We start from the raw sequence: 14,055 nt of genomic DNA on the forward strand, positions 1-14,055 counted from the left end.
TAAAACAATAACATAAATGAATTAAACATAAAATGAAGTAGGTATATTATTTGTACTTTTTTTTTTGAATTAATGAAAAAAATATAATTTTAGGTACTGTTATTTTTATTTCCTTGTCCTGAAAACTAAACACAATTAATAAAAAAATTGACAATTTCATACTTCGAATTTGGAAGTGGAACTGTTTATGGCATTATGCAATGCACAGCAATGCACGTTTAATAATAATTATAGTTGTTTAATCAATGATATTTATTTCAACTTATGCCACCAAAACCGAAAGAAACTGTTAAAAAGCCTACTCCGCAAGTAGCAAGGCCCAACGTTAGCGATGCTTCTCTTAACTATGTTCCTGAAGATGCAGTGGAAGGTATATTATTACTCATAATCTAAGCTCATAATATAATAAGTGCTTCTCTTATTTATCATCGGCAATACATATTTTATTAAATTTCCTGTTTATCTGAAAGGATACCAAGACAGAATAGAGAACGGAATAAATTGGACTCTAAGTGATAATGCTGGAAGGTATCATAGAAAGAAGTGCCTTCAAGAAAATATCCCGCAATTATCATTTTCAACCGCATTGCAGAATAAAATAAATAAAAGTATACTAAGGGGTTTCTTCGATGAAACGAATACTTTGAGTTTAGAAGAGCAATGGGAGATTATGTTACCCATAACATTATGGGATAACGAAAAATTCGCAAACGAGGAAGGAAAAATATGCTTTAACAATTGCAATTGTATCACGGATAATATGATTCAGCTTATTAAAAAGGCCGTCAAAATTAACGATCGAAAATGTTTGAAAGAAGACTTGAAACGGGTCACTGTGTTGAGAGTCAATGATATTGAGGTACTTTCTAAATCACTTTATGACTAGATAATAGACGAATTTGTAAGGCAAATAAAAAAATAGGTGTTAAGTATATTTTTATTTCGTTTAAAAGTGCATTGTGACTATTATAGATGACGGAGCTGGATGCAGAATTATTGGAATTTAAAAATCTCATAACATTAAATTTGGCATGTAACTTCATTGATAAAATTGATGCAAGCTTTCTACCTCCCGGATTAAAACTGCTTGAACTTCAAGCCAATCGAATAAATAATCTTGATCATTTTACTGAGCATTTACCAACGGAGCTCATATATTTGGGATTAAGCAGAAATCTATTAAATGACGGTAAGGCGGTATTTAGAAAAGAAACAACTTGCACCAGAAATCTGCCAGGAGATCCTTTTCTGCCTAACTCAAACTTTTATGGGTGTCTTTTATAATTTCAATTCTGACCAAAAATCTAACAACAATAGCAAACGAGAAACCAGTAACCACAGGTTTGACTTTGGCAATTTTTAATGAAACGGAATTATATTCATCAACGTTCCTTTAAATCAGATGTACCTACCTACCTATAAACTAGGTAATATTTTAGAAAACAAAAAATCGTAAAATTTCAAATTATTTATTTCCCTTACAATAGGTCAATTGGTCTAAAACAACAATATAATTAATTTAACATTCTGAATAATTATTGTTATAATATTTTTAGAGGGCATCCAAGGTGTAGCGCGTTTACCTCATCACATCACGGTTCTCGATTTGGCCGACAACGACATCTATGATCTGAACTCTGTACTAGAACCTTTGGCACAACTGCCATGTTTGACGTCTTTACAGTTGGCGGGAAATCCGTGCTCGGTATGTTCATTTAAATTCTAATAGGTGGCGCTTATAAATCCTTAGCAAAAACAATTTTATTGACTTCAATAATAAAATGATTATTTTCATTAAATATTACATGAATTAGGACTATTCAGGTTAATATTTGGATGGGTAACTTTACTAAATTTACTACGCTTACATTATGCTATAATACGCGTTTGATTTACACAGCTATGCTATTTTTTTGGAGCAGGCGTAGTTATTTATTGTTGCAAAGACTTTTATTTATCTAGCATCAAGTCGAAACCGATTTAAAAATATACCTATATTTTCGAATTGGGAATAATATTTTCTAAGGAAGGAGATGGGTTTTATCACGTCACGCTTTTCCTCATTGGAGCGGAGCATCGATGAAAGGTGAAACAATATTACTTTAGCTATGAATATCGCAACCAACTAGCAACCCAATTAGCCAATTAATCAAGAGCCTCTTTAGTGAAAGGTGGTATTTAAAAAAAAGGCTAGGTTCCTAATTAAACATCAGATTGAGTGTGTAAGGTGTAAGGTTATATATACGCCATATATAACCTTACACCTTCCAGGTGTGTGCCGCATACGCACGCACCACACTAACCCGTTTCCCGCGTCTCCAATGGCTGGACTGTCGCGAAGTTCTCCCCACCGACCGGTCTGCAGAACCATTTGAACCCCATCCAGATGATCTGCGTTCAGCATACTTTGACTTCACCGTATTTCGTGTTATATCTGTGCCTCAACCGCCTAAACCGGAAAAGGTAAAATACATGAAGTGAATTGTAGACGGTGTAGACCACTCACTTGTTGAGTAAACTCAAGTAGTTGAAGATGCAATAGATACCTACACTGTATTAGGAACAAAGTAAAATATACATGATTCAAATAAGTCTCTTATAGTCTCTACTGTCTCTACATTTTCCTTCTGTACTCTAAAAATAATGAGTACCTAAGTATCTAAGATTCAATTTGATCAACAGAATCCATAGTAATTTTAAAGAGTTTTTCTTTAATATTCACACACATTTCAATGCAGGGTGCTACGACAGCTTTTCATATTGAACTAGAGCTGCCCCTATTAGATTCTACTCGAAGACAATTTCTAATGTTCCGTCAAAACGAATCTCTAATTGAAATGATGCCACCACCAGAAGATGAAGACTGGAACTTCTCCAAGCAAGCTTCTGCTGTGGAGAGCAAGATGATTCTTGGTGCTTATTTTATTATTTCTACATACGATTAAATTTACCAGACTCAAAACTATTAAGTACTTAGAATGTACTTAGTCCAAAATATCAATACATTAGAAAATAGAAAATTAATATTATTTAACATTCATAATAAACCAATTGAAACAGGTAATGACTAGTTAGCTAATTGTTCTAATTTGTTAAATGTAACAATAATTAAGATCATCGACTTATAACAAATTCAAAGACACGATCCTTAAATCTGTAACTCAGATAATTATTTTTTTAATTCGACTCCTTCTTGCACTTTGGAATCGTCATAACTTCGTCAAACATAAAAATTAAAAAGTATCATGTACCTAACTAAAAATAAATCTTTCCAAATTCTCAAACATATATCGCACGTGCTATTCAAATAACATCCGAAATCCAAATAAAGTTCACAGCAGATTATGAATGAGTTAAGATAATAAACTGATTTATTACTTTGCAGAACCCGAAGCGTCATCTCACGCGTCTGATATTTATAACCGTTTAACTACCAAGAATTCTCGCATAATTTGCCATTACACCACATTTGAGAGTAATAAAGTGCAGTGGAATAAAATTATGAACTTTCAAGAGCCAACTGTTAGGATATTTTGTCCGAATCTAACGGCTCTGCGGGATACATTTAGGACTGTCGTCACGATACGATTGATATACTCAATGGTAATCAAATTATCACCTAAGATTTAATTTATGGATGTTTAGACGTTCATGATAAAACTGCTTTTCTCTTTAAATATGCGGTGTTTTCGAAAATTTATGACATGGGGGAATTCTAGAAAGAAAAACCTTTATTTTGTAAATACCATCATTTTTATTAATTTTTGTTGGGTCTTCCCCACTTTTAACGTAAAAGAAAAAAATATTTGGGGTTTTAAAAGACCAAAAAGCAATTCAAATTAAAATACCTCCAGACATTCGCTGGCAAGCCAGGCAAACCGGACAAGAAAAGCGCAATGTCGTTAAAGCCTCCAGGGGAGCAAAGAGTCACTCTGGCTACAATTAAGTGCGCACTCAAGAGGCCCGACTGGAGCCAGCCACAGCATTTCCACTGGGACGACTCGCTGGGCACAGAGGATGCTATACACTGGGGGGATGGGGACCTTTCTGTATGTTATAATTATTTTAATATCAGATTTATTATCTTTATCGTCTATCTTGGAATCTTTAAAAAGTCGTAGTGCATTCGACATTTGAGTATTCCCATTAAAAGGTACGCTTTAGGTCATTTTCAATAATTTGGCCAATTTTAATGAAAGCAATTTTAATCGAAGCAGGATATATCAGTATAAAATTAAATAATTAAATTGACTCTACTATTACAGGAATAAAATACATTCATTATTTATGTACTGTCCAGGTTTTACAATACAGTTTAGGCGCAGTGAAAACCGCAAAAGGCAAGCCAGAAAACGATCCATCTTCCTCAAGGCAGCTCCCACCAGATAACTTGACTTGCCACTTTGGTTTCAGTATTGATACTGTACGATCTTGAATTATTGTGAAATATAATTATATCGAAAAGTTTTTGTGGTGACTGAATAAAAATAAATAAAATTTAAAATATATTTTTTTTTTTTTTTTTTTTTTTTTTTTAATTTTGATTAAAATTCCTGACTTCATGTCATTCTGAACAATTTCTACTTTAGTACGTACGCACTTGGTACGCAATACGCATACATAACACGCTTGAACAGACTTCATCATAACACTCGGAACATATACATTTATCTTACAAAAGTTGCAAAATGGTTATTCTAATTCGACTTCAATAACTGCTACTTAACATTATGTTTTCTTGTGACTATTAAGAGTGACAGTAACACGCCCCCCAAACAGCAATCAAGGCATATTTATTTTCCATACGGCACTTCACACTAAGCATCCACATCCTCAATTCAGTAGTCACTCGAGCTAGGGTCACGACCCGCGTCCAGTGTTTAGCCATCTGTCTACTGCGGTTTAGCTTACGTAGTAACTATTTACTAGTCTGTGGCTAAGGCGGGAATGGCGGGTCACGAGCGTTGGGGCAATCAGATCGAGTATCTGCTCTCGTGTTTAGGCTATGCTGTCGGCATTGGAAATATTTGGAGGTTCCCCTATCTGTGCTACCGGAATGGCGGGGGTTTGTACACTTTCTGGTTAAATTATATACCTAGAGGCTCGCAAGTTGGAAGAAAAAGACGAAAATAATGTTGATTATGTTTTATTTGTTGTTTCTGGTATTGACTTTATTAGCAGCATTGCTCTAGTAATATAATTTAACTATTTGTATCTCCCTGTTAAAAGTCACTTCCTAATTTCAGGCGCGTTTTTAATCCCATATCTCTTAACGCTGTTTATTTGTGCAATACCATTAGTATTTTTGGAAACGACATTGGGACAATTTGCTAGTTCAGGATGCATATCAGTATTTAACATCAATCCACTGTTCAAAGGTAAATAATATTCATATTCTCATCCATATCATTTGAATACAAACCAATAAAAACTTTTCCAATAAATGGTTAAACTACATACTTATAAAGGTACTTATGGGTCGACTAAAAACTTTAATCACTTATATATGAACCCAATTAAAAATCACAGAAACTTTTATCAACACGTGCTCATTCATCATGTATTTCTCCATATCCCCTTCTGAATTATCAAGTGCATGTCGCAACTGCTCTACTTCTGATTTATTTCTGCCCATCCTTTAGCTGTATACAATTTGTCAACAGGGGCCGGCTACGCGGTGATAATTTTAAACGTTATAGCGGTAACATACTTTGCAGTCATTATGTCATACCCGATTCTGTACATATATCATTCCTTCAGCTCGCCACTGCCTTGGCAAGACTGTGGTAATTCATGGAACACTGACAAATGCGCGGAGGTATTCGAATTAATGTTCTTGTAAATGTTCTCATGTCTAGCACATATTGTAAATCCTATTTATCATTTTTGGTAGAATAATTATTATTTATAAATAATTAGGGTTACATACGCAATGGGTATGATGAGAATTGAGATATATTATTTTAAAAACAAACATTTTCAAAAACCAAAGAAGTAACTACCTACACATAAGCTTACAGGCTTAAAAGAAAACACTGATAGAATATGTATTGAACATGATAAACATTTCTAGATTACTAGCACTTCAAGTTTATTATACAATGGTACGGCATCGACACCAGAAGATGAATTCTTTCAGTAAGTATAACTGACGTATAAAATTTACGATAGCGGCACTTTCAATATTACTTTTCATGAGTTTCGTGATAGCTTATAAAGTATCGTTTTATCATAGCATAAACAGAAAGGTCTTGGACGTATAAAACAATCAGTAAAATTTTCAGTGTTAAAATAATGTTCTCTAATATTAGATAGATCAATGGAACTTTAAAAAACTTTCCTATTTTCAGTATTCGTATCCTGCAAATGTCTCCAAGTATATCCCAAATCGGAGGAGTAGTGTGGCCAGTGTTCTGGTGCAATGTAATTTCCTGGATAATAGTGTACCTTTGCATTTGCAATGGTGTAAAGAGCGTTGGAAAGGTGAATTAGAAATCTAGTCTTGTATAACTTTTTACATTCTATCTTATATTAATCATCATATTTTTAAACATACCCTCAGACTTAGACCATATTTCAAAAAGCCAACACATTTTGGTGTATTATTATCATAAAAAATGCTGTTGTAACTATAACTTTTTTAAGTAGAGCAAATTATTATGCATTATAATTCTACATCTTATTTTTCCAGAAAATAGAAGAGAAATAATATTAAATTCTGTTTAAATATTTTACAGATCGTATACTTCACCGTTTTGTTTCCATATGTGGTATTATTTGCATTACTAATACGAGGAACTACGTTACCAGGAGCTTGGCAAGGCATCTTGTATTATGTATGGCCCGATTGGAGCCAATTAGCTAAACCAAAGGTAATACTAATTTCCTAAAATTGCTCTCTAATATTTATCGATATTCAAGTAAATAAAGTTGGTCACTTTTGTGTTGTTTTTTCAAGTGCTGCTCAATTTTATAAAAAATCGCCGAATCCCTGGCCCACCTCACTATTAAATAACAAATACTATTAAATGAGTACAATTTCACAATACCCTCCTTGTTATTCTTGTGATCATCAGCCAAAAGTTACTTTCTTTTGAATATTTAATGTAGAAGTTTCCATTTCTGTGATCTTAAACTAGATCGTAGATTGGATCAAACTCCGGTCGTGCAGAATCTTCCGGTCCCATAATACTGTGAAAGGATATGATCACAAGCGGCATTTTAGCTGATCTTTATTAAGATTGGAGGCAAATCACTATTAACCTAATTTAAAACTTGTATGAACTGGATAATAATAGTCACATAGAACAAATACGAATGGCTATTAAAAATCGATTAATGATTACCTTTTTTTATAATATATGTTAATTAATTACCATTTTACTTATCTCTATTATATAGGGTTTTCCTTTGTGATCAAAGTCACGTTTTAGTATAATGTTTACAGGTATGGGCAGATGCAGCGACCCAAGTGTTCTTTTCTGTAGGCCCTGGCTGGGGAGGATTAGTCAGCATGGCCAGTTTTAACAATTTCCATTACAACTATTTACGGTAATGTATCCTTTATTTATGTAATTCCATCCTTATGAAGATATTTATAATTGTTGCCATGCCATGGACAAAACAAAAAAACTAATGAATAAATAAAGTGCATGTCCTATATTATTCGCCAAAGATGTGTGAAACTAGCTACTAGCTAGGTTCTTAGTTAAAACTTAAAACGTAGATTATAGTTCAATATTTTTTCAACTGTTCCTTATATTTTAAGTAAGTATAATGTGTTAACACATAATATTCCAGATCGTCCATTATAATACCAGTGATAAACTGCGGCACGAGTATTTTGGCGGGTTTCGTAGTGTTCTCGGTGCTAGGTTTCCTAGCGGATCGGGCGGGTGTGGGGATCAGTGAGGTGGCCTCCACGGCCCCGGGCTTAGCGTTCGTGACGAAACTAAAATATTTTTATTAGAAGTCAAACTAAACAGCGTGGCTTATATTTGCCCAAGAGATCTATACTTGCAAAGAACGATGAGGCGTAGCTATTTGCTAATTATTTTTTGCTATGTATTTTCGGGTTCACCTGATCCTACCTACTATATTTATTTCCAGTATTTTTATTATTAATTAAATTGTATTCCAGATCGTCCATAATAATACCAGTGATAAACTGCGGCACGAGTATTTTGGCGGGTTTCGTAGTGTTCTCGGTGCTAGGTTTCCTGGCGGGTCGGGCGGGTGTGGGGATAAGTGAGGTTGCCTCCGCGGGCCCGGGGTTAGCCTTCGTGACATACCCAGCCGCTGTGGCCATGATGCCCGTGCCTAACTTCTGGGCGATCGTGTTCTTTGTTATGCTGTTCTTCTTGGGTATTGATACAATGGTCAGTTTTCAGATTTTTTCTAAGTATGTATGTGGTTTGAAAGATATGAAGAGATTTTTTGAAAAAAGGCGAAAAAAAAAATAATGAAAGAAAACTATTCGCAAGGCAGGCAATTGAGGTAGTACCTAATATTATATTCAGTTGGGGTGGTTTTTTTTGTGAATATTGTTTCAGATAAAATTGTTTAATTACCTACTTATGTAGTATGTTCGTCATAAAAGAAGAACTAAAGTGTCGTGAATAAGTCAAAAAAACACTTTAAAAAAACATCATTTATTTTCCGAATAAACAAGTGGTTCAGTTCAGTCATATTTCGTTGTATATTTCTCAAAATAAAATTTCAATTTCAATTTGTCAGAACTATCCAATAAGGTACAAATAGAAGGCTTGTCAATCGCTCGCGTGCGTGTGCCAAGTTTCAGTGAATCACAGCTTCGACTTATTTATTCACTTCGAGGAAAAAGCTTTCGTGCGATTGAATACGATAAAACATTTTCTTTTAACCAGTTACCGTTTAGTGTTCAAATGCTTTTGTTACAATTCTATTAGTTTGAGAGTAACGTTTGGAATTGCTTTATTTTTATAATACTTGCTCTCAAAAAGCCATACATTAAGGGAACTAGGGATAATTTTCTAAATTTTTTGCTTGCTTTTTTTTTTACCAAAAAAATGTACTTAGCTAAAGATTGTGGGCTAGTGACTAACTAATTACTACATACAAGATGTCTGCAGTTAGTCAATGATATATGTTGATGTTTAGACAATCGGCAAAACCCATATCACAACGAAAAGGGTTCAAAACCGCACTGAAACCTAAATAAAGCTGACCACATAAATAAAGCCCAACTGAATATCATATTACATTCTACAACATTGAAGAACTACAACATTTATAAAATTTTTGTAATAGTTTTGAATCTCGATTTAATTAATCTTAAGTATATTGCCTTCAAAAAGTCCATTATTTATATTATAATTAAATCATATTATACAATAAACATAAGTCCATATAATTTGTCCCACTGTTTTATAGATTCTCTTTTTTCAGTTCGTAACTATAGAAGCAGTGATAGCGGGTATACTAGACGAATTTCCTCAACTTAGAAGGAGGAAAAAACTAATAACATTTTTAACGTGTGTATCGCTCTTTTGTTTGTCTACCTTATGCACTACACAGGTAAGTGTTAGTTTATTAGCACTCAAGATATCTTTATATATAGCTTACAGCTTAATGTCTACTAAATAGTAGACTATAGAAATACCTGGCAATAAAATGTGCTGGTGTAAATTTCTAATATGTACATTTTCTTCTTTATCTTCTTACCCATTTAAGCAAGCTTTCGGTCTTTCTTTTTATAAACAGCTGCAGTCTGCATGTCTGTTAGCAAAAGACAATGGCTGGTATAAAAAAAAATCTCCGTTAGGTACCAAGTCAAACTACCTTCAAACAGCATTACATAATTATTCTAGAACTGCACAATTACCTTGATCCATATAACTTTCCCAGAGTTCAGTGACCGCGTAAACCGTGACAAGTGAAACAATGTTGCTGAAGTTTGCAAAATTATTTGTCACGTGAAGTTTGAGCTCATGCAACCGAGTTGTCCTGTTTGCTTAGCTTGATTTATTTCGTGTCGAAATGAACACGGCATAAGATATATAGCATGTATTGTTTGTTCCCTTCAGTTCTGACACCCTAATAGTGGCTATGTGTTGAATTACTTAACTTATTGACGCAAAGGAACTTCCTGAAATATCGAATTTATAAGAATTTTGCACGCTATGCTAACGATGAAATTAGTTTTCAAAAAATTTTTTTTTTTATTTAATTTGTTATCATGTACTTAGTTATCGTGTACATTTTCTACACTTTATAAAAGGAAGGATTTGTTTTTTTTTTGTATGTAACGAATAACGAATGATCTCAAAAATACTTGATCGTTTTATTCGTCATTACAAAGGTAGATTACCAATAAAAGGCTTTTAAATTTTCCTTAAACATTAACTTCGTATCCAATATCAATTTACAAGTTTCTATAAGCAATACTCTTTGTTTGCACGCCATTGCATGTAACATTACCTCTATCGATTTGTACTTTAACGTTGAAACCTACCTCAACATACAAAATATGGCTATGATTGAAGAGGAAGCTTTTGGTTTATAATTTATTGGGTGTAATACAAAGCGGGCGAAGCCGTGGGCGGAAAGCTTGTCGGTCTATAAAAAATGTATGCTAAGAAGTATTCCCCAGGGTGGTCTCCATATTATCAGTCTCTTGGATGCCCACGTGGCTATAGCCAGTGTGCCTCTGGTATGTGGCTTGGAGCTTATAGCCGCGGTATATACATATGGGCCTAGGAACCTAGCTGATGACGTAGTGTTCATGACTGGAGCACCGTTGAATAGAATCTGGATGGTGTTGTGGAGATATGTCGTGCCGATTTTGTTGTTGGTAATTTTTTTTTATATATATTTTGTACTTGGAATATTTTTTAAAATCTCTATGTAAGGTTATCTCAGGAACTGCTGGTTCCAATTTAAATACATTATATATTGTATACTCGTTGCTCATATATTGTTGATTTAAAATATTGCGAAAAATTCCTTTTATGAGCAGAGCAAATTGCATGACTCAGATAGTCCAGTCAAGTTGATTTATTTTTGCCCAAAAATAAAAATCTTAGATGACAATCACTATATGACTAAATTGGAGTTTATGATCATATTTATTTTTCAATTTTAGATTATAACATCTTACTCGTTGCGAGAAGCGACTGGTCTCGGGTGGTGCGTCGCATTAGCGTCTGTCATCTTCATCCCCGTATATGCAGTGATACTCGTATTAAAAACTAAGGGATCTTTCTTACAGGTATTATTATAATATATAATATGAGAAATTGTGTTTGTTTGTCTTTATTTTACGTCGCAGTAGAACGATAATAAGATTTTTGTGTCTGGAGATACTTAGGATGCTATGGAGTAGTTACTTTTTACTTTTTACCAACATGATGACATCTCATACCCATAGGAGCATTCTTTGGTTATGCACGTTATGCAGGTAAAGCGAGGGCAACCAGAAAATATTTCCATTTATTGATATTTTTTTTATATATCTCGATATTATGTATTTAAGATAACAATGCCATCATGTGTGTGATTTTCGGCACTTCAAAGTTGATCTTGATGTGCTAAAAATAATGGATTGTTAAAGATATTTAGCAAATATCGAACCTGAAGAGGTTATGAGGTTATCATTTAAGTTATAGGTGCAGTTTAAAAAAAACATTGAAGTGAACTTATAATTTACATCACTTCAATCTATAAGCTATTTATGTCATATTTTACGGTGGTAACATGTAGTTTTTTCTTATAATAATTAGTTATAATAATATATTGCTAAATGCACTTGCACGTATGATACAAAATAAAACTGATGGACTAATACAGTGTACAATTAGCCTTCAACTTATGTTACCCCAGACCATGTGCGTATACTAAGTCGGTCCTGCAGTAGGTTTTGCATCATCGTGACAAACCTGGTGCTTCTGAATGATTATATTACTGATGCTATGGAGACAGGCCATCAGGTTGATGTAATCTACACGGATTACAGTAAATGTTTTGACCGCATAGATCACAAGATTCTCTTGCATAAGTTATACACTATGGGCATTAGAGGTAACTTACTAAGATGGTTTTCTTCGTATATCAACAATAGATCTCAAGCAGTTGTAATAAGTAACTACATATCAAGTTGGGTTGTAATACCAAGTGGATTACCTCAGGGCTCCCTTTTAGGTCCTCTTCTGTTTTGCGTATTCATAAACGATATCCCAAGTTGCCTCACATACTCAAATCTTCTTTGCTTTGCTGATGACATGAAGATATTTAGGATTATTGATTCTTCTGCTGATGCTGCTATGCTTCAAGAGGACCTTAATAATCTAGACTTCTATTGTTCTCAAAATAAATTAGATCTCAATCCTAGTAAATGCACAGTTGTCTCATTTAGTCGTAAAAAACAAACACTGCAATTCAACTATCGAATAAAAAATCAAGATCTTGGAACTAGCCCTGACATAAGAGATTTAGGAGTAATACATGACCCAAAACTCATGTTTGATAAACATATTGATTGTATTCTAGCTAAAGCATCTAAAGCTTTAGGCTTTATAATGAGAATTTCGTCTGATTTCAAAAAGGCGAAAACGTTTAAAATTCTATTTTGTGCTTACGTACGCAGCATCTTAGAATATGCGTCGCCAATATGGAATCCGAGATACGATAAATATATAACTAGAATAGAACGAATACAGATGAAGTTTTTGAAATTCCTATGTTACCGATTACATGTCCCGTACAAATCTGAGGATTATTTCGAGGTCTGCAGCAAATTTCATTTTCTACCTCTTACAAATCGCCGGGAGATTGCTGATATCTTATTACTTTTAGGTATTACATCCAACAAAATAGACTGCCCAGATCTACTAGCCAAAATTTCACTATACACACCCTCAATTGTATCTCGTAAATATACTCCTATCTTTACTTCCGCAGTCAGCACTAACTATCGTCAAAACTCGTTTATTCTGCGCGTAAGCAATAACTTTAACAAGCTATCAAAACAGTTCGATTTTGACTTATTCTGCAGCAGTCCTTATTCAATTAAGCGTCAGTTAGCAAATGAGTTCTTTCGTCAGTTTGGTGGTCGAGTTAATATGTAATTTAATTAGTGTTACAATAGTATAAGTAAATTCGAAAGCATTTGATTCGTGTGCATAATCGCTTACATTTGAATCTGTTACATATTTGTGTTATTCTAGTCGTGAGAATCTGTAAATGGCTTATTGTGATTATTATATTATGTGACTACTTTTTAAGAATACAGCTGTAGATTCTCCTAAAATATAAATAAATAAATAAATAAATCATTTATTTAATTATATTAATTTAAAAATTAATAAAATTTTCAGCGAATACGAATAAATTGCCAGCCGAACAAATTGTGGGGTCCAACAGATCCTGAAATAAGACTGCGTTGGGAAACTTTCAGAAAGAAATCACTTGTTCTAGAAGCAGCGTCTGATAAAAATACATATTGTGTTAATGGATGAATTTTTGTATGCATAATGCATATAATAAATTGATTATTTATTTCTTAAACCTCTTTGTTCTTCTTTTTGAGAATACTTTATAATATTAATAATCACTGGAAATCTTAGAAAATTATTGTAAATTCTGCTATCAGCAGCAGCTCAAGTAGTGGAGGAATTAGGAAAGAGACGAGACCAAACCTCAAAAATTGACTTCTTGTTTTGACTTTTAACAGTATCAATTCTTGTCCTTATCGAAAGTGAGCATAATTGAAAGTGAATAGGTTTCTAATTTTCAAATCTGTCTCCGACCGCATTTTTCTTAAAACGAATATCGCGTTGTCGATCCCTAACAGTTAGGGTCATAGTTACTATGACCACGACGCGTTATGAGCAATTTTTCGCTCAATGCTCGATTTCAATCTAAAGGCTTAGATATAATAGATATAATTTATTATGTTAAAATGTATAATGGACACAGTTACAGATTCTTCCTAGTTCCCTTCAAATCCTTACCGAACCATACCTACACTACAGCAGTAGTAGGTAAAGAGCAACTTGAGCAATTAGCACCTATGATATG

The 14,055-nt window shown here is 33.6% G+C and overlaps 2 protein-coding genes across 2 annotated transcripts; both read left to right on the forward strand.

Moving 5' to 3' along the window:
• The first annotated feature begins 262 nt into the window (after positions 1 to 262).
• On the forward strand, positions 263 to 4,435 carry LOC123705971. Its single transcript, XM_045655094.1, has 9 exons — positions 263 to 370; positions 471 to 859; positions 973 to 1,189; positions 1,557 to 1,705; positions 2,272 to 2,463; positions 2,739 to 2,913; positions 3,386 to 3,603; positions 3,855 to 4,049; positions 4,301 to 4,435. The coding sequence occupies exons 1-9, from the start codon at positions 265 to 267 to the stop codon at positions 4,433 to 4,435; spliced, it is 1,776 nt and encodes a 591-aa protein (XP_045511050.1). The 5' UTR covers positions 263 to 264.
• A 324-nt stretch (positions 4,436 to 4,759) lies between these two features.
• Positions 4,760 to 13,497, forward strand: LOC123706416 (sodium- and chloride-dependent glycine transporter 1-like). The gene is made up of 12 exons (XM_045655688.1): positions 4,760 to 5,065; positions 5,247 to 5,378; positions 5,664 to 5,818; positions 6,074 to 6,138; positions 6,351 to 6,483; positions 6,738 to 6,872; positions 7,448 to 7,551; positions 8,141 to 8,378; positions 9,427 to 9,555; positions 10,631 to 10,831; positions 11,123 to 11,248; positions 13,353 to 13,497. The coding sequence occupies exons 1-12, from the start codon at positions 4,948 to 4,950 to the stop codon at positions 13,491 to 13,493; spliced, it is 1,677 nt and encodes a 558-aa protein (XP_045511644.1). The 5' UTR covers positions 4,760 to 4,947; the 3' UTR covers positions 13,494 to 13,497.
• The last annotated feature ends 558 nt before the right edge of the window (positions 13,498 to 14,055 follow it).

This window comes from Colias croceus, chromosome 3 (assembly GCF_905220415.1).
Source record: "Colias croceus chromosome 3, ilColCroc2.1".
Classification (NCBI taxonomy): Eukaryota; Metazoa; Arthropoda; class Insecta; order Lepidoptera; family Pieridae; genus Colias; species Colias croceus.

Excerpts from the sequence above, each read along its gene's own strand:
- LOC123706416 (XM_045655688.1), top strand. The coding sequence starts at position 4,948 with ATGGCGGGTCACGAGCGTTGGGGCAATCAGATCGAGTATCTGCTCTCG. Across the intron at positions 6,873-7,447 it reads GCCAATTAGCTAAACCAAAG|GTATGGGCAGATGCAGCGAC; the intron begins GTAATACTAATT and ends TAATGTTTACAG. Across the intron at positions 10,832-11,122 it reads TCGTGCCGATTTTGTTGTTG|ATTATAACATCTTACTCGTT; the intron begins GTAATTTTTTTT and ends TTTCAATTTTAG.
- LOC123705971 (XM_045655094.1), top strand. The coding sequence starts at position 265 with ATGCCACCAAAACCGAAAGAAACTGTTAAAAAGCCTACTCCGCAAGTA. Across the intron at positions 860-972 it reads TGAGAGTCAATGATATTGAG|ATGACGGAGCTGGATGCAGA; the intron begins GTACTTTCTAAA and ends TGACTATTATAG. Across the intron at positions 3,604-3,854 it reads TACGATTGATATACTCAATG|ACATTCGCTGGCAAGCCAGG; the intron begins GTAATCAAATTA and ends AAATACCTCCAG.